At 34.7% G+C, this 21,443-nt stretch overlaps 1 protein-coding gene across 6 annotated transcripts in view; it reads left to right on the forward strand.

Annotated features, from left to right (window-relative positions):
- The window catches only part of AKAP6 (A-kinase anchoring protein 6), a 487,092-nt gene that overhangs the window by 418,856 nt on the left and 46,793 nt on the right, over positions 1 to 21,443 (forward strand). For all 6 annotated transcript variants that reach the window (XM_040476893.1, XM_040476898.1, XM_040476897.1 and 3 more), the window contains exon 12: positions 5,328 to 5,543. In XM_040476893.1, coding sequence (XP_040332827.1) covers positions 5,328 to 5,543 — 216 coding nt within the window. The remainder of the gene's footprint in view (positions 1 to 5,327; positions 5,544 to 21,443) is intronic.

Here is a 21,443-nt window from a genome sequence, read left to right on the forward strand (position 1 = left end):
AACCATAGCTCACTGATGCCTGTCCCAGAGTTGCAGATTCAGAACAGGTGGAGTGGCCCTAGAGCACTGGCATTTCCAAGTTTCCAGGTGATGCTAGTGCTACTTGGCCTGGAGAAGTCTCTGAGAATATTTGCTCTACAAATCTGGTCACAGGTAGCAGACTAAGAGAAGACAGTTTCCCACCTTATGAAATTAAAATGGTAAAATACAGAAAGTGCAAAAAGGAAAGACAACATGAAAAAGTGTGGGGGACCCTTGCAACAAAGAGGTGGAGCTATTTACTTGTGACTCTTTAAGCCAGAAGAACTTGCATGTCTTTTTCACTTTTTTCCTCTCTCTGTTATTTCCTCACTCCAACTAGATTGAAGGCAAGTATGTATCATATATGCAGGTTAAAACTTCTTTATTGTGCTTACTACAGAGAGGGCCTACTCAATAGATATTGTTAAAAACTTGATCAATCTAGAAAATAAAGTTATGTTTGCTCTTATAAATGGAATTGCTTCATAAATAGTTTTTATTTGACAGATCATCTAATGTCCTGTCACTTTGTTAATATTGACCTATTTAATGATGTTACATTAACCTGCTGAATAAAATTATGTAAGAGATATAGACACAAATTGCTTTGGAGTTTCTTAAACAGATTTTTTTTCTGCTTAGTTTTGGTATTTTAAAATTTTTATTTTCCTCTTCATCTCTCTTTTCTCTATTTAGTTCTTGTTTTACTTATTGTGTGGTTTGGTTTTTGGTCTAATTGTAGTTCTTTTCTTGTAAGCTTATTTATATCCTTCTGTGATAGTAGATGACACTAGTATTTAAGGTCAAGAATATGGGTATACAAGTAAGTACAATATTATGCAATATATGTATGTACATTTGTGTATATATGCATATGTTTAATATATAATGAAAAACAAAGTATCAGTATTGGAAGTCTTACCTTTAATCGTGTTAAACTGAAGCCAATGTCAAAAAGGATGTTACATCACATTTGGCTAATAATAGAGTGGCTTAAACAGTCAAAAAGGCTGACAGAATGTCAGGAGGGGAGAAAGAAAAACCCTCATTAAAAAAATAAATAAATAGGGGCATCTGGGTGGCTCAGTTGGCTAAGTGTCCAACTTCTGCTCAAGTCTTGATCATGTGGTTCACCAGTTCAAGTCCTGCTTTGGGCTCTGTGCTGACAGCTCAGAGTCTGGATCCTGCTTCAGATCCTGTGTCTCCCTCTCAATCTCACTCTGCCCCTCCCCTGCTCATACTCTGTCTCCTCTCTCTCAAAAATAAATAAAAATGTTAAAAATAAACAAACAACTAAATAAATAAAAGACCCCCCCCCCCCCGCAAGATAGACCAAAAACATCCTTTGCATCACCATTGATTAATTGAAAACCAGACCGTTTATACGTGTGATAGAAAAACCTTCAGCCTGTTGGCAACTCTATTGTAACACATCGAAAAAGATGTGTTTAAAAGGTTGGATATCCGATTATTGTAAAGGAAAACAATGACTTAGAAATTTTGATTTTTACTTTTCTACACTTCTTATAGCAAGTCTGCCTTTTTAATAACCTGAGGAAATTGAATAGAAATGTAAAATAAAGAAAATAAGAGATTAGAAATTTAAAAGTAGCACACCAAACTATATTCCACCAATTGGATTCTGAAGTGATGTAAGACAATGACCTCCATACTGAGAGGTAGTCTTCTAAGAAGACATTGCCTAACAATGACCAAATAATAGGACAACTAATACAAAAACATTTGGAATCTCTTTCTTAGACATACTGATAATTAGTGGGGTTTTTTTTCTTTCTTTTTAAATTTCCTTCACTCGGGACACCTGGGTGGCTCAGTCAGTTAAGCGACCGACTTTAGCTCAGGTCATGATCTCGCCGTTTCTGAGTTCAAGCCCCATATCGGGCTCTCTGCTGACAGCTCAGAGCCTGGAGCTGGTTTAGATTCTGTGCCTCCCTCTCTCTCTCTCTCTCTCTGCCCTTTCCCCACTCATGCTTTGTCTTTCTCTCTCAAAAGTAAATAAACATCAAAAAATTAAAAAAAATAAATTTCCTTTACTGTTCTTGTCTTTATACTTTTCTGTGAAGGCAATATGACTATGCTTGAGAATCAAGCATATCTCATCAGATATCAAGGAAAATGCTTCAGAATTGGCAATAATGAAAAACATTACAAATTTTTCTGTTAATTACTTCCTGTCCAGTTGCTTCACTGTCTCTTCTCCCTAACACACTAGGTGCTCCCGCTGCCCCAGGCTACTTGCTTCCTGAACCTTCTATCTTTATAACCACAACCATTCAGCTTGGACCATCTGGTTCCCATTATTTCCCTGGAGATTTCACCAACTCCTCCAAAAACAACTTGCACAAACATTCTGTTAACAGGTCTCTCTCTACATTACTCTTGGTACCATGCTTATTTGTGGGTAGTCCACCTTCAGTAGACTTCAGCTCCTTGAGAGAAGGAGCAGGAACTTGCTCCTGTTTGAAGCCTCCATGCATAAACTGCAGCCTAGCAGACAGAAGGTACAATGCACATTTGAGGAAGTCTAAGAGGCAGGGATGAGTTTATCTTATTTCAGTGCCTTACTTAGGTTATTTAGTTTGGATTTGTGTTTAAAAGTACTTTTCTCTGAAAATGTAAGCCAGGAGTAGTTACAATACTTATTTGTTCCTGTGTAGTTACATTTAACATTTTTCTGTGCATAGTTTATCATGGAAATAACGTAAACTACTGATTCTAAGAAACATCACCAGAAAATGCACTGGTTTTATTGAGTATGTGTTTGTGATTATAAATAAATATGTATATTTTAATGGTTGTCATGGAAACTCATTTATGTAGAAGAATGTTATTTTATCAGTTATATCTCCTAGATATAAAAAACTATCAAAAATTGTGTTGGCATTTAACATTCTCAATTTTTGCCTCCTTTTTAAAGTCGTGTTATTTCCCACTGTACATATAGGATAAATTATTAATCCAGAATGTAGACTAAGTTCTTTAGATATTTAAAGTAAGAGAAAAAAAAAACTGTGGAATTGTGAAGATCCCAAAATTAGGTAGTGAATGTCAACATTCAATAAAATCCTATACTGAACATCAAAAACAGCTTTCACAGTTTTTTACCTGGACTGACTCAAATTAAGATGTGGGTTGGGGTTCATCTGGATACTTAAATACTGGGTGTATTCTAGATACTCATAAAAAGATTATGGCCAGTGACGTTTATGAAAATTTCCCCTAGTGATCTCACATGCCCTGTTTCAGAACTTCAAAAATGCCTTTAAGATGCATGAAGCTTATTTGGGCTACTTTGTAAATGTTACCAATGTGGCTGTGCTAGCTACACACATACGTTTAGTGCTGTCCATAGCAAATTTTCATTTGGCTAAGAGACATGGGGACTTTTTGCTAGCTAGATGAATGCAGTTACTGGTCTAGTCAACTTCAAACAGAGTTTTGCAAGATCCAATTTTATGGTATGGAAATATCACTCTTGATTTTTCTAGCCCTTTATTGTTAACAAATGTATAACAAAACAAAACAAAGAAATCCTCAATATTCATATTCATAGGACTCATTTCAATGAATTTCAGTTGGCTATATTATTATCTTGAAGTGTTAATATTGGATCAAAATTTGGCAGGTATTAATTGGACTTGACAGTTTGACTTGCTCAACAGTTCTAGAGCAAGAGAGCAAATTGTGTGTGTGTGTGTGTGAGAGAGAGAGAGAGAGAGAGACAGGGAGAGAGAGAGAGAATGTATTTAAGAGGGGGCAGTTAGCAGGATGGGAGGAGATGGAAACAATGCTTTTTGCTTTGATAGGCCCTCAAGTTTTATCTTTGAATGTCTAGGGGTTTCTCCTCATTCAGCCTTGAACAAATGAATAGCATCAGTAAAGAAATCTGTCAGACCTGGTGGTTATATCAGGAGTTATGTAGGAAAATAATAATGAATGCTAGGAAAATAAATAAGGGTAAGTTCAGGAAACATAACTAAAAATGCTGCACTGGTATAAATTGAATAATAAAATTCCTAGTCATATTTTGCCATAAATAGAGGTTTGGGAATTTGTCATTCACCTTATTTAAAATTCAGAAATATTAAAGGTACAGTGTTCTTTCATTACAGAAATAATAGAATTTCAGCTATTACTGAGCTAGGGTCATTTAAATGGCTACTGCATGTATTATATCAGTAAGTGGAACATCTGTATGAAATGTCCACCTGCTGATCTACTGCCACTCTGTGCACATTTCAATGAACCGCATTTAATCATTTTAAGACTTCTACTAATGAAGCCTTATCTAGATTAACATTTTAAGCACAAATACTTTTAGGCATTAAAACTCTCACACTAAATGAAATTGCATTGTCTTGTTTACCCTTGTTGATTAATAAGCAATCTGTTAACTGTTAGAACAGTCCAATTGTAGCAGTAGAAGGAGATTAGTAATTCGGTGATGTTTGTGGATATAATCATCATTTCTCCTGAAGGCTTTGAATTAGAATATCACTTACACACTATCCGTAGGCAAAGAAAAGATATAATATTTTTAGACATGTGTACCCACTATTTTGCTTGAATCGTTCAGCTTAGGGTCACTGCAGCAATACAAATGCTTCTGGGGGCAAAATGCTATTTTGATGCATGCATATCCTTCTTAAATTGTGTGAATGTCTATTAAAAGAAACAGCAACCAACAAATAGTGCAGTAATAATCCAGTATCCTAATTTCTGTTCTCAGAACATTATTGCTTTGTTAATCAAGCTTCGGAAGAGAAATGTTGCTTATCCATTTTTCCCCAATAATAGATGTTAGGTATGAAACTTCTCTGCAATCTTATTTAACTTATTCCCAGCCAGTAGAAAACTAAACTTTCGGCCTCAAAAATCTAGGAGTAAGTTTGGAAAATTTCCATTTCCTTTTGGAGCCCTTCTCTATCTTTTGTGTTTCCTGTCACCTGGAATTAAAGCAGGTCAATCTGTTTGGCATTCATATGACCTAAATTTCATTAAGTTATAAATCGTTAATCACCTAGGTGTCCAGGTGGGACCAAACGTTTTAGATGGAGAAATCATTGAAAAAAAAAGGAAGAAGAGTGGGATGCAGCTGAATTCTTTGGCATTAGTTGGGTATCAACAGACGGTCTCCAATCTAAAGGCAACTCCAGAGCCATTCTTGTCTTATTCATAGCCAATAATATCACTATAATTTGAAATTATGGTGGAAGTAGGTGTTTCAATTTGGGGGGAATTATGCTTTATAAACACCCACGGATCAAGCCCTTTCTGTGTTGCAGTCCCTCTGTGGTGAAATCAAACAGCGACGACGTGGAGTGGCCTCCATCCTGCGATTGTGCCAGCATCTTCTGGATGACCGGGACACTTGCAATCTGAACGCAGACCACCAGCCCATGCAACTGATCATTGTAAATCTTGAAAGAAGATGGGAAGCCATTGTCATGCAAGCTGTTCAGTGGCAAACACGGCTACAAAAGAAGATGGGAAAGGAGTCTGTGAGTGATATTTTTTTTTTAAGCATAATGGTCTCTTATTTTTCTCAGAAAAAAATTATTTCAGAACTTGGAAAATGTATTCATCTTACAAGTGGTTTTGTGAAAGAAAGGGATAGATCTCTCCAACCACTAGATGGAATTCCATTTGTCATAGCACAGAGATTTATTTGCCGACCAATAAGAAGTGTTTCAGTGTATCTCATTGTCTTGAAAAAAATCACAGGAAGAGTTGGCTTAATCTTGCCAAACTAAGCCATTAATTCCTTCAGTCATTCCTTCACCAGTGATATTCTTTAATCATAAAATACCCCATGAAGATTTTGTTAGAAGACGGCTTTCTACTCTGAAAGCACGTGTAGCAATGTGTATGCTCTATGAGGCATTGCTCTATGAGGCAATGACATAAAGTATACTGCTTACATTTTCATTACATGATGACTTAACACTGTTCGTACAACAAACTCCATTTCTTTTGCTTAGAGCTTCTTTTGATAGATATGCATTGCTGAGAGCTAGAAAGTTTCCTCTGTGAATTCTAATGCAGTGTTCAAGGTAGGGGTAGGGTCCCTTTTAAGAATTTTCCAAGTTGATTATAAGTTCAAACCATTGATACATGAAGGAAATATATGTGACTAAGGTTGTTTAATAATAGTAGAGAATAAGTTCTTGTCCAGAAAACCTTCATATTCTTAATAGAAAAGATTTATTGATAAAAAGATTGCATTCCCCAAATGACTTTGAAGTCACTGGCCATTAGTTGAATACCTAATTTTCATGTTTGACTTACATAAATAAAACACATACATACATACATGGAATGGAAAGTTATTGTTATATGTTTATATTATAAGTTCTATGGGTTTGGAAAGTCCAAGATTCAAAATTGAAAAATCAAATGTAATAATCCTGCCACTGAAAAAAGTCTTCTCCTGTGAATTCTGATTTTAACAAATTCTTAATATCTGCTGTCTGATGTGTTTGGCATTGGGGACTGGGAACAGAAGGGACAATGAATCAGTAAGCCTTCTCACTTTTTCTGCATCTGCAGCTATGTTGAGTCTAGGGGGTGATTGTATCATCAACAGTTGAATTTAATTGTTTTGAGCTGAAGTTGTTAAATTTCTTAAGACTTCCAAGTTATTACCAGTAATCAGAGTCTATATAATTGGATGTCTTTCCTGGAAAAGACCTATGAAGCTATTTAGCTAGTGTGTTTTCCCTTTCTTTCTTTCTTTCTTTCTTTCTTTCTTTCTTTCTTTCTTTCTTTCTTCCTTTCAGTGTTTAGAAGGGCAAAAGAGGTTATTTTTTATTCTATAGTTTTGAAGCCTCTAAGCATAGTAGTGACCATAATAAAACTTACACAAAAACCATCTGCACCTGGAGAAGCTCTGACATTTTGGAAGCATTCAAGCTGCTTTGGAGGAGACAAAAGTGGCTTTCTTTGGGGATTTACTTGAAATCATATGATCAGGGTTGCAGGACTAGATCTCTGTGGACTAGATGTAGACATTTTTATCCTGCTTCTGTGGTGGAAGTAAGCTTTCATTTTAAAACCCTGGCTACTTCTTAGAGGCTCAAGCTAACACATAGAGGTAGATATAAATTGCAGAAAGAGAAAAGTCTCCCCTTTTCTTTAGGTTGTCTACTGAGTGTGTAGGCTTTTGGAATGATGGAGGTAGCAAATAAGGTCTGTGCTAAACAAGGTTGAAAATCACTGTCAAGAAAAGAATAGAACAGAGTAAGACTAATGGCAACAATTCAGTCAGCAGAGGGTACCTAATTAAGTTGGAGATATTTCTTGCTTCTGATCTCTGTTGTTTAGTAAAGAGTCCATATTGCTTTGATGGGCAAGCAGCCATTGACCATTGTGGGAGGCTACCTATGTAGAAAATCAGAAGTCTCTAAGTGGTCTGTTTGCTTGTTTATCATATGCCTCACCCTCATGCCATCCCCTTGGTCCTTCATGCACAGGGACTTTCAGTGCCTGTTTGCAAGGCCTGGGACGTACTTGCCCATGGTAGATGTTTGACAGATATTTGCTAAATGGATGAGTACATGCTTTTATTTAATAAATTTTCTTTTATTCTGACATTTGGTTTAAAACTATATCTACATTCATGATCAGGGTTCATATTCCCCCAAAATGGCTTTGAGTATTATTACATTTCTATAAGACTATTCACCTTCATGAGACCACCAAGAAGTTGCCTTTTGACCTGTGTGATGGTGATAATGTTTCCAATGATAGTGACAATGTTTCCAAGTTCTAAAACATGATGTGAAGTACCTGGTGGTATACTCTTTTCTTCAAAAGTTATTTCTGAAGGAAATTCTGTATGAGCTATTGGATAAAAATGTGGACTAGGTCAATTTGATACCACGCATTAGTAAAAGAAAGTATAAGAACCGCATAATCCTCTCGATAGATGTAGAAAAAGCATTTGACAAAATACACAGCATCCTTTCTTGATAAAAGCTCTCAAGAAATTAGGGATAGAAGGATCATACATCAAGATCATAAAGGCCATATATGAAAGACCCACCACTAATATCATCCTCAATGGGAAAAAACTGAGAACTTTCCCCTTAAGGTCAGGAACTCAACAAGGATGTCCACTGTCACCACTGTTATTCAACATAGTGTTGGAAATCCTAGCTTCAGCAATCAGAAAACAAAAAGAAATAAAAGGCATCCAAATTGGCAAGGAGTGAGTCACACTTTCACTCTTTGCAGACAACATGATCCTCTACGTGGAAAACCCAAAAGACTCCACACAAAAACCACTAGAACTGATCCATGAACATGCTAGAGTCACAGGGTATAAAATTAATCATAGAAATCGGTTGCATTTCTATACACCAATAATGAAGCAGCAGAAAGAGAAATCAAGGAATCAATCCCATTTACATTTGCACTAAAAACCATAAAATACCTAGGAAATAAACCTAACAAAAGAGGTGAAAAATCTATACACTGAAAACTATAGAAAGCTTATGAAAGAAATTGAAGATGACACAAAAAAATGGAAAAAAATTCTAATCCATGCTCATGGATTAGAAGATCAAGCATTGTTAAAATGTCAAAACTACACAAAGCAATCTACATATTCAATGCAATACTTATCAAAATAACACCAGCTTTTTCACAGAGCTAGAACAAATAATACTAAAATTTGTATGGAACCAGAAAAGACCCTGAATAGCCAAAGCAATCATCAAAAAGAAAACCAAAGATGGAAGTATCACAATTCTAGACTTCAATCTATATTACAAAGCTGTAATCATCAATATAGTATAGTACTGGCACAAGAACAGACACTCAGATCAATGGAACAGAATAGAGAATCCCAGAAATGGACCCATAAACATATGGCCAACTAATCTTGGACAAAGCAAGAAAGAATATCCAGTGGAGTAAAGACAGTCTCTTTAGCAAATGGTTTTGGCAAAACTGGATGGCAACATGCAGAAGAATGACCAGGACCACTTTCTTACAATGTGCACAAAAATAAACTCAAAATGGATGAAAGACCTAAGTGTATTACAGGAAGCCATCAAAATCCTAAAGGAGAAAACAGGCAACATCCTCTTTGACCTCGGCCACAGCAACTTCTTACTTGACATGTCTCCAGAGGCAAGGGAAACAAAAGCAAAAATGAACTATTGAGACCTCATCAAGATAAAAAGCCTCTGCATAGTGATGGAAACAATCAGTAATACTAAAAGGCAACCAATGGAATGGGAGAAGATATTTGCAAATGACATATCAGATAAAGGGTTAGTCTCCAAAATCTATAAAGAACATATCAAATTCAACACCCAAAAAACAAATAATCCAGTGAAGAAATGGGCCAAAGATATGAATAGACACTTTTCCAAAGAAGACATCCAGATGGCTGACACATGAAAAAATGTTCAACATCACTCATCATCAGGGAAATACAAATCAAAACCTCAATGAGATACCACCTCATACCAGTCAGAATGGCTAACATTAACAACTCCAGCAATGACAGGTTTTGGCAAGGATGCAGAGTAAGAGGGTCTCTTTTGCATTGCTGGTGGAAATGCAAACTGGTGCAGCCATGCTGGAAAACAGTATGGAGGTTCCTCAAAAAATAAAAAATAGAACTTCCCTACAACCTAGCATTTGCCCTACTAGGTATTTATCCATAGGATACAAAAATGCTGATTCGAAGGGGCACATGCACCCCAATGTTTATAGCAGCACTATTGACAATAGCCAAAGAATGGAAAGAGCCCAAATGTCCATTGTGTGATGAATGGATAAGGAAGATGTGGTATATATATAAAATGACATATTACTCAATGAAAAAGAATTGAATCAAAAAGAATAAATCTTGCCATTTGCAACAATGTGGATGGAACTAGAGTGTATTATGCTAAGTGAAATAGATCAGTCAGTGAAAGACAAATACCATATGACTTCACTCATATGTGTACTTTAAGATACAAAACTGATGAACATAAAGGAAGGGAAGCAAAAATAATGTAAAAACAAGGAGGGAGACAAACCATAAGAGACTCTCATATACAGAGAACAAACGGGTGTGGTGTTGGGCGGGGGGGGGGGGGGCGGTGATGAGCTAAATGGACAAGGGGCCTTAAGGAGGACACTTGTTGGGAAGAGCACTGGGTGTTATATACAAGTGATGAATCACTGAATTCTATTCCTGAAATCATTATTACACTATATGGTAACTAACTGGGATTTAAATTTTTTTTAAATGTGGACTAGGTTCTGATACTGCAAATTAGAAGCTCTGATTCAGTCACTGTGTTATAGGATTGTCTTCATTAGTCATTTTGGAAATAGCTTATATAAGAGATGTCACTTAATCCCATATGCAGTATTCCTTATGGTTCAATTGACATCTGTTTGTGTGATGATTCGATTACTATTGGTCTTCTCCATTGGTCTGAAGAAAGCAGCCACATAGCCAGTTTCTGTTCACCTCTGCATTCCTAAAACTTCACATAGGGTTTAATAGGTATTTCATAATATTTGTTAAATAAGTGAATTTTCTCTAAGAGATTCTCTATAGTAGTCAGTGTTAGAGATTCAGCAGTAAATTAGATCCCTTCCCCTTCCTTAAAAAGCACAGCTCGAAAGATAATACAAATGTACAAATAACTATCATACTAGGTAATATTCATAGCTAATTACAGACAAAAATATGGAAAAACTTTCCATAATATTCAGAAAAATTTAGGTAAGTGTATAAATGTCAAACTTCCCTATTACCCCTAACTAGGTAAATAATGAATATATTTATCTCTTTTTCAAAAGTTACAAGAAAGCAAGAGATCTTGTATAAAACCTCCAAAGCACCTTTCTCCCTTATCAAGTATCTTGACAAATCCCAAAAGTATCTTTTTCCCTTATCAAGATTTTGAAATTGCATAATTATTTTACATTTCACTTGTTCTTCATACATTTAAACTCTTTACCCAGACTTACTTTTGTGTGTTTGTGTGTGTGTGTGTGTGTCTGTGTGTGTTAACTGTAATATTGATGTGTGTCCATACTTTTCAAGCTTTAATTCTAATTTTCATTTGAATTGTATCTTTTGGTTTTTTTTTCTTTCCTAGTCTTCTGCCTTCTTTCTTTGTGAGCCAAAGAAACTTGAGCTTTGTTCCTTTTATTCCTTTCATTGATTCAGGCCCATATCTTGACTGACAGTAGTATACATTTATGTTACCTTAAGCCATCCCATCTTCCAAAATAGCATTCTGAATTTATTATGTGTTTATTATAGAGAACCAAGATTTTACCAGTTTAAATATCACTTCTTACAACAGATAAAAATTAAAATGTATAAGACAATCCATAGTAATGACAATCATCCATACCAATAATCTATAAATTTACTCAGAACAGTGTTTCTTATCTTTTTTTTTTTTAATTTTTTTTTCAACGTTTATTTATTTTTGGGACAGAGAGAGACAGAGCATGAACGGGGGAGGGGCAGAGAGAGAGGGAGGCATAGAATCGGAAACAGGCTCCAGGCTCTGAGCCATCAGCCCAGAGTCCGACGCGGGGCTCGAACTCACGGACCGCGAGATCGTGACCTGGCTGAAGTCGGATGCTTAACGGACTGCGCCACCCAGGCGCCCCTCTTATCTTTTAATAAAGAGGCCATAACTCCTTGATGAAGGCTGTAGGCCTTCTTCCTCTTAAAGTACATAAGCAGATATCCACTTTCAGCCAAGATAAAGTATGAGATCACATTTATCCTTGTACCTGAAACAACTAAAAAACTGGGCAAAATCACATTAATTTTTTTTTTTTACTTTTGAGAGAGAGAGAGAGTGAGCAAGTGGGGAGAGGCAGAGAGAGAGGAAGACACAGAATCTGAATTGGCTCCAGGCTCTGAGTTGTCAGCACAGAGACCAATGTTGGGCTTGAACCCACGAACCATGAGATCATCACCTGAGCCGAAGTCATCCACTTAGCTGACTGAGCCACCCAGGTGCTCCCAAAATCACAAATTTTAACCTTGCATGTGAAATGAATGAAGTGATACTATGGTCACCCAATTTTCTGCCTAGAAATTCCAAGGCACAGCATATGGAGAGGAAGTCTATGCAGATTCTGGCAGCCTCACTGAGTTGAAGAGACAGGTCTGGGAGTCTGAGGAGGCCAAGACAGCTAAATGTGCTATCGGACTATATCTATTTTGCTATTTGCTATAGAGTAATAGAGAGGAGAGAGCTGCGGAGAAAAGCTAACTTCCAAGAAGTTAGACAAAAATATTGTGCGTATTAAGTACAGACATTGAAGATATCTGTCAAAAATCAAACGTTTACAGATAAAAACTATAATAACTGAGATGAAAACTACACTGAGTGGTATTAACAGCCAATTAAATATTGTAGAAGTGATTCATGAACCTGAAAACGTAACAATAGAAACTGTCTAAAATGAAACACAGAGAAAAATAAGACAAAATAGAAAACAATGCATGAGTGAGCTGTGAGATAACTTTAAGCAACACGATATATATGTAATTGGAATCCCTAAAAGAAAGGACATAAAGAGAAACAATTTTTGAAGAAATAATGGCCAAAAATTTCCAAATTTGATGAAAAGTATAAACTGATACTTGTCAGTAGACTTTAGGCACAATAAACATGAAAAAACTACACAAGGGACATCATAACCAAATTGATTAAAACCAGTGATAAGGGAATATCTTCAAAGCATGCAGAGAAAACAGAGTTATTATTAAGAGTTATAGCAGACTTATTAAGAGTTATTATTATTAAGAGTTATAGCAGAATTCTTTTTCAAAACAATGCAGATCAGGAGACAGTGGAGCAACATCTTTAAAGTATTGGGAAAAAATAACAACCAAGAATTCTACACACAGAGAAATATTCAAAGAGAAAGATAAAAACAATTTTCAGACATCAAAAGAAGAAAAAAATTACCACCAGGAGAACTGCATTACAAGAAATGTTAAGAGAAATTCTGCAGGCAAAAGAAAAATGCTATCAGTGGGAAACTTGAATCTGTACAGAGGAATGTTAAGTTCTGGAAATGGCTACTATGTAGGTTAATGTGAAACTATTTTTGTATTATTTAAATCTCTTGAATTGGTAATAGGTTGTTTAAAACAAGATAGTAGCAATGTATTGCGGGATTTACAAAACATGTAGAAGTAAAACATATGACAACAATATCACAAAGACCAGGAAATGGAATTATACTGTTGAATGGTTCTTATACTACATGTGGTAGTATAATATCATTTAAAGATAGATTGTGAAAACATAAAATGTATACTATGATAAGAAACTGTATCTAATAGTCCAACAAGGGAAATGAAATCATTAACCACACACACACACACACACACACACACACACACACAATGCAGGAAAAAAGGGAAAATGGGAATAAAGCACAGGTGTAACAAAGAGAAAGAAGCAAGGTGGAAGATTAAACCAATCATATCAGTAATTCTACTAAGTGTAAATGGACTAAAAACTTCAATTGAAAGGCAGTAATTGTCAGGTTGGATTAAAAAAACAAGATTGAGCTATATGTTGTCTATAATAAACCCACCTTAATTATAGACAAAATAGGTTAAGTATGGAAAAACATATATTAAACTAACACAACTGTTAATATGTAACAGATTTGATTTCAAAGCAAAAATATTATAAGATGTAAAGAAGGACACTTTTTTTTAATGATAAAGATGCTAATTAATTTAGAGGACACACCATTAGTAAATGTTGATGTTCTAATCACAGAACTTACATGAGTCAAAAACTGATACAAGTAGGCAGGGATACACAGTTTTGGAAAAAGATTCCAACACTTTTCCTCAATAATTGGCAGCATAAGCAGACAGAAAATCGGTAAGAATATAAAAGCCATAAACACTCCATAAATGAACTTGATCTAACTGACATTTAAAACACCTCATCCCACAACAAAAAATATACTTTATTTTCAAGTGCACACAGAACATCTACCAAAAATGACTCCTTTCTGAACCATAGAATAAGTCTAAAAGGTAAAAGGACTCATATTATACAAAGTATGCTCTCTTATTATAATGGAATTAATTTAAAAATAAATAATAGGCATATATTTATAAAATCCTCAAATATATGGAAACTAAATAGCAAATTTATATACAACTCATGGAACAAAGAAGAAATTAGAAGGGGAAATTATCAAGTGTTTTTGTACTGAATAGAAATAGAAAAAATTAAGATTTGTGCCACCAAAATTTGCTATTAAAATAATGATCTTAGCTTTCACCATATGCAACTAGAAAAATAAGGGAAAATTAAACACAAAGTAGGTAGAAGAAAGGGAGGGGGGGAAGAAATAAATATCAGAGCAGAAATCATTGTAATTGAAAACAGAAAAACAATAGGGAAAAAAGATCAATGAAATTTAAAAAAAGCTGTTTTATTGAAAAGATAAAAGCTTTATCAAGACTGATCAGGGAATATGGAGAAAAGACACAAATTATCAACATCAGGAATAATAGACATCACTACATATTCTACTAATATTAAACATATGAAGGGAATATTATGAATAATTATGCCATTAAGTTCAACTATTTAGATAAAATAATGTAGAAACTTTATCAACTTAATAAAGGATGTATACAAATAATCTATTTTTTATTTTTTATTATTAAAGTTTATTTATTTTTTTAGAGAGAGAGAGTGAGTGGGATAGGGACAGAGAGAGAATCCCAGGCAGGCTGTACATGGTCAGCATGGAGCCCGAAGTGGGGCTTGAACCCATCAACCATGAGATCATGACCTGAACCAAAATCAAGAATTGGATGCTTAACAGACTAAACCCACCCAGTAACCCCTACAAATAATCTAAAGCTAGCATATTTAATGGTAAAAGACTGAATACTTTTCTCCTAATATCAGTAGAAGGCAAGGATGTCCATTTTCACCATTTCTATTTAACATCGCACTGGAGTTTTAGCCCATACAAGAAAGCAAGGAAAAAAGGAATTAAAGGCATGCCACTTGGAAGATAAGGGACCAAATTATCTTTACTCACATGCTTCATGATCATCTATGTAGAAAATGCTATAGATTTTCCAAAAAAAAAAAAGATCCTAGGGCTAGTAAAAGACTTTAACAAAGTTATAGTATACAAAACCAATATACAAACATCAAGTGTATTTTTATGTGCTATCCATGAACAACCAGAATTTGAAATTAAAAAACCAGTACCATTTATAATAACAGCAAAAATAGGAAATACTTAGGGATATATCTCACAAAATACATGAAGACCTATTCTCTGAAAATTACAAAATATTGGTGACAGAAATTAAATAACTAAATGAGTGATGAAGTATACTGTGCTCATGGATCATAAGGCACAATATTAAGATATCAATTCTCCCCAGATTTATCTGTAAGATCAATGTAATTCAAATGACATTTCAAGTAATGTATTTTGTAGAAATTTATAAGCTGATTCTAAAATTCACATGGAAATGCAAAGGCATTAGAATAGTCAAAACAATTTTGGAAAAGATGAATAAAGTTAAAGGACTTACACCTCCTGATTTCAAGACTTAAAATAAAGCTACAGTGTTTGGGAGAGTATGGCTTTAGTGTCAAGGCCAAGAAATAGATCAATAGAACAGGGTAGGTATTTCAGAAATAGAGCTGCACAAAAATGGTCAATTGATTTTTGACAAAGATGCAAAGGCAATTCCAAGGCTAGTCCTTCACCAAATGATCCTGGAACAATTTAGCATCTATATGCACAAATATGAAATTGAACTCCGTATTGCATGCACCATCCTGAAAAATTGAAGTCAGGGAGCCTGGGTGACTCACAGTTGAGCATCTGACTCTTGATTTCGGCTCAGGTCATGATCTCATGGTTTGTGAGTTTGAGCTCCGCACCAGGCTCTGCACTGACAGTGCGAGGCCTGTTTGGAATTCTCTCTCTCCTCTCTCTTTTCCCCTCCCCTACTCTCTCTCTCTCTCTCTCTCTCTCTCTCTCTGTCTCTCTAAATAAATAAGTAAATAAATAAATAAATAAATAAATAAACATTTTTTTAAAAAGTTTAAAAATAAATGAAGTCAGAATGGATCATAGATCTAAATGTAAATGTAAAACAAAATAGAAAAAAATTATAGGGTAAAATCTTTGTGACCACTGGAGGAATTATGAAGTGTAATGAGGAAGATTTTGGGGATGGTAAATATAGTCATGATCTTGATTGTAGTGATAGTTTTGTGGGTATATTTATATGTCAAAATGTATAAAATTGTACATTTTAAGTTTTGCAGTTATTTTATGCCAATTATACCTCAATAAGACTATTTTAAAAACACATGGGGATATACAGAATTTTACATGTAGTTATAAATGGGTTGGTAGATTGCCCTGAAGCCTGACAGTGAGTATCCTTGCTTTGGAGTAAGTAAATAAAATGAGCATCCCTTTTCTGAAGGACCAAAAAACAACAGCAACAAAAATAATAATAGCTAACATAATAACACTTACTAGGTGTTAGGCCCTTTTCTGTTACATGTTAATTCATCTAAGACTTTTAATAGTCATATGATATATGTACTATTATCCTCTCAATTTTGCATAAGAAAAGTTGAAGCAGAGTTTCAGCAACTTTTCCAAAGTGACCCAGCTAGTTTGTAACTGATCTGTCAAAGCCTAGACATCTTGGCTCCAGAGTCACTGTCCTGAATCAACATCCTAAATTGTCTCTTTAAGATAAGGTCTTTTTTAATGATATGAATGTTGCAGATGCATCCACTCTTGTTTTATTTAAGTAAATTAACAGGAGTTTTATAAATACGTATTAAGTCTATTGGATTTTGAAATTAGGTCATTCCATTTTTCCAATACAGTTTAGGAAATTATGGATCAAATTTCTTCATTATCACAAGTGATATGTGAAGAAGTTTTAATTGCCAAAAATTAACCATCTCTAACTCATTTATGAAAAGGAGTAATATTTTCTTCTTACAAGTATCAATGTATTATGAGGGTCCTATAACCTTTGGCAAATGAGATAAAAAGAACAAATGTCCCAAAGCTTCAGAAGGCATACATTGTTCCCATAAATACGTTTGAATAAAAAGTTACAGCTGCAATGTAGAATATGGTATCCACTGGCCATATGTGGCTATCTAAATTTAAATTAATTAAAATTACATAAAATAAAAAGATTAGTTTCTTATTGGCACTAGCCATATTTGAAGTTCTTATAGTTATATGCAGTTATTGGTTACTGTACTGAATAGCACAGGGGATTTCCATCATTGTACAAAGTTCTATTGGACAGCACTAGTTTACAGTGCCAAGATTTGTAACAGTCGCTCTCAGAGTCTAGTGTACATATGAATTACCTGGGTGTCTTGTTTATTTTTTTTATTATATGAAATTTATTGTCAAATTAGTTTCCATACAACACCCAGTGCTCATCCCAAAAGGTGCCCTCTTCAATGCCCATCACCCCTCCCTCCCACCCCCCATCAACCCTCAGTTTGTTCTCAGTTTTTAAGAGTCTCTTATGCTTTGGCTCTCTCTCCCACTCTAACCTCTTTTTTTTCTTTTTTTTTCCTTCCCCTCCCCCATGGGTTTCTGTTAAGTTTCTCAGGATCCACATAAGAGTGAAAACATATGGTATCTGTCTTTCTCTGTATGGCTTATTTCACTTAGCATCACACTCTCCAGTTCCATCCATGTTGCTACAAAGGGCCATATTTCATTCTTTCTCATTGCCACGTAGTACTCCATTGTGTATATAAACCACAATTTTTTATCCATTCATCAGTTGATGGACATTTAGGCTCTTTCCACAATTTGGCTATTGTTGAAAGTGCTGCTATAAACATTGGGGTACAAGGGCCCCTATGCATCAGTACTCCTGTGTCCCTTGGGTAAATTCCTAGCAGTGCTACTGCTGGGTCATAGATTAGGTCTATTTTTAATTTTTTGAGGAACCTCCACACTGTTTTCCAGAGTGGCTGCACCAGTCTGCATTCCCACCAACAGTGCAAGAGGGTTCCCATTTCTCCATATCCTCGCCAGCATCTATAGTCTCCTGATTTGTTCATTTTGGCCACTCTGACTGGCGTGAGGTGATATCTGAGTGTGGTTTTGATTTGTATTTGAAAAAGAGTAATATTTTATACAGAACCTTAAGGAAGAGAACTAAGCAAGCATTTTCCCTTTTACAATACCAGGAAAAAATAAAAAAGAGAATTTGGTTTGCCATGTGAGTTGGTTAACCACTGATATTTCACTGACACTTATTTATTTAAACATTTTTTTGAAGAACGTGGAGGTTCTTATTAATTCACAATTGCTTCACATAAACTCCTGACTTTCATGGAATTTGTACCAAGAAGGTCAGTTTTCCAGTGGTGAATTCTATATATCACAAGTCAGATTTCTTTTTTCAAATGCCATCTCAATTAACCTTTACCAGACAGGTTTGGTCTAATATAGACCAATTCCCTCAGGGAAACCCAACATTCCTAAAACAAGGTATCAAACATTGTGAGGACATATGTCTCTCAGTTTGTTTTATTTTCTCAAATTATTTTTTTTTTATTATCTGGACAATATCCCTATAAAAAGCCAAGGAGTATTAAGTGTCAGTCACTAAAAGGATGGGGCTGTTGTGTTTATTTGCTAGCAGTATTGAATGTGTACTTTGTCTTAGTCACTGGGTTACCATCCATTGTGTCATTTAATCGTGATAACATTGTAGATGACAAAACTAAGTTTTTGAAAGATTAATTACCCAAGGTCATAGAACTAGTAAGTGGAGGAAAAAGATCTGGATCCATGAATATGTGACTCCAGGGCTTTAAGCTCTTTCACAGCTCTTAAAGGCTTTATTGATATAATTTCTTGCCTCACCACCACCTCCAATAGTCTTATTTTTCCTTTATATTAGAAACTTCCTAGAAATCTTTTTTTGAATTGCATACAAGAAAAATCATATAAACAAATGGCAACACAGTAATTTCTGTTATCATACTATTTTTTATTAGATGGTCAGTCCTAAGAATTTGTAAATGATATGTTGAAGATCTAAAGACTCAAGCTAAGTTGGATTTAGTTAGAGGATTCCATTTGAAAGTAAACCCAGTGCTTCCCTGCAATCTTATCCATTGGCTCTCATGTAAAGAAAGAATTGGATTCATTGGAAAAAAATACACGGGTATAGTTAAGTAGTGGATTATTTGGAAAAAATAAATCAAATAATGAAAAATCACTGAATAAAAAAAGAAAAATATTTGATAGGAAAAAAGTTGCTTTTGAAAAATGGAAAAGTTTGAATAATAGAGTGAAGTTTAGATTTCAGCATGTATTTTTATGACTGAAATGTTTTGGTTATGATCATCACACATCATCATTCCATATTTTTTTACTCTAAAAGTATTTCTAAAAGTAACAGGATGACTTCTTTGTAAAATTTTTTTGAGTTTGCTATTTAATTCAAAGACAAAAGTAAAGGGGAAAATGACATGACAGTTAATCTATGCAAGAAGCTAGATTAGAAAGGACTTCAAAAGTGTTGCAAATACAAGGCTTTTGGGGTGTTGATTGGAAATAAGTCTGGGATTCTGCCATAAGTATCCTTGCGTTGCCAGTTTTTAAAAGTTGTAGTAATCAAAACAGTATGGTACTGGCACAGACATAGACACATAGATCAACAGACTAGAATAGAAAGCCCAGAAATAAACTCATAATTATATGGTCAATTAATCTTTGACAAAGGAGACCAGAATATACAATGGGAAAAAGAGAGTCTCTTCCACACATGGCATTGGGAAAACTGGACAACTACATGTAAAAGAATAAAACTGGACCACTTTCTTACACCATGCACAAAACCAACTAAAATGAATTAAGGACCTAAATGAAATCATAAAAATTCTAGGAGAGCACATGCAGGAATTTCTCTGACATTGGCTGTAAGAATATTTTTCTAGATATGTCTCCTGAGGCAAGTGGGGAAAAAAAAGCAAAAATAAGCTGTTGGAACTTCATCAAAACAAAAAGCTTCTGCACAGCAAAGGAAACGATCAGCAAAACTAAAGGACAACCTACTGAAGGGGAGAAGATATTTTCAAATGTCATATGCGATAAAGGATTAGTGTCCAAAATATATAAAGAACTTGTACAGCTCAACACCCAAAAAAATTTTTTTTATTTAAAAAAAGGGGCAGAAGATATGAACAGACATTTTTTCCAAAGAAGACATACAGATGGCTAATAGACCCATGAAAAGATGCTCAAAAGCACTCATCATCAGGGAAATACAAACCAAAACCAAAAGGAAATACCACTTCACACCTGTCAAAATAGCTAAAATCAAAAATTCAAGAAACAGCAGGTGTTGGCATGGATGTGAAGAAAAAGGAACACTCTTGCACTGTTGGTAGAAATACAAATTTGTGCAGCCACTGTGGAACACAGTATGGAGGTTCCTAAAAAAATTAAAAATAGAACTACCCTATGATCCAGTAACTACACTACTGAGTATTTGCTCAAAGAAAACAAAAGCACTAATTCTAAGGGATGCATACACCCCTATGTTTATTGCAGCATTGTTTACAATAGCCAAATTATAGAAGCAGCCTAAGTGTCCATCAATAGATGAATGGATAAAGAAAGTGTGCTATAAATATACAATGGAATATTATTCAGCTATCAAAAAAGAATGAAATTTTGCCTTTTGCAACAATATAGATAGATCTACCAAGTATTGTGCTAAGAGAAATAAGCCAGTCAGAGAAAGACAAATACCATATAACTTCATTCATATGTGGAATTTAAGAAACAAAACAAATGGACAAAGGGAAAAAAAATACAAACCAAAAAAAAAAAAATTTAACTATAGAGAACAAATAGAAGGTGGTAGGTAGGGGAGATGGGTGAAATACGTGAAGGGCATTAAGAGTACACTTATCTTGATGAGCACTAATATATGGAATTTTTGAATTGCTATATTGCACAACTGAAACTAATATAATCCTGGATGTTAACTATAGGAATTAAAATAAAATAATTGCAGATAGTGATAAGTGCTATGAGGAAAAACAGTAAATAAACAAACATACATACAGTTAACCCTTCAACAACATGGGTTTGAGCTGCACAGGTCCACTTATATGCACATTCTTTTTCCAGTAAATAGGAAACATTTTTAGAGATTTGCAACAAATTGAAAAAACTTGCAGATGAACTGTGTAGCATAACACCACCAAAATAAATAAATAAATAAATAAATAAATAAATGAATGAATGAATGAAATAAAATAGAGTAAGAAAAGTAAAAAAATCTTTGCTCAAGACAGTGGCATAGGAGGGTCTTGAGCTTA

This window comes from Herpailurus yagouaroundi, unplaced genomic scaffold (assembly GCF_014898765.1).
Source record: "Herpailurus yagouaroundi ecotype Mexico unplaced genomic scaffold, PumYag 141, whole genome shotgun sequence".
NCBI classification, from domain to species: domain Eukaryota; kingdom Metazoa; phylum Chordata; class Mammalia; order Carnivora; family Felidae; genus Herpailurus; species Herpailurus yagouaroundi.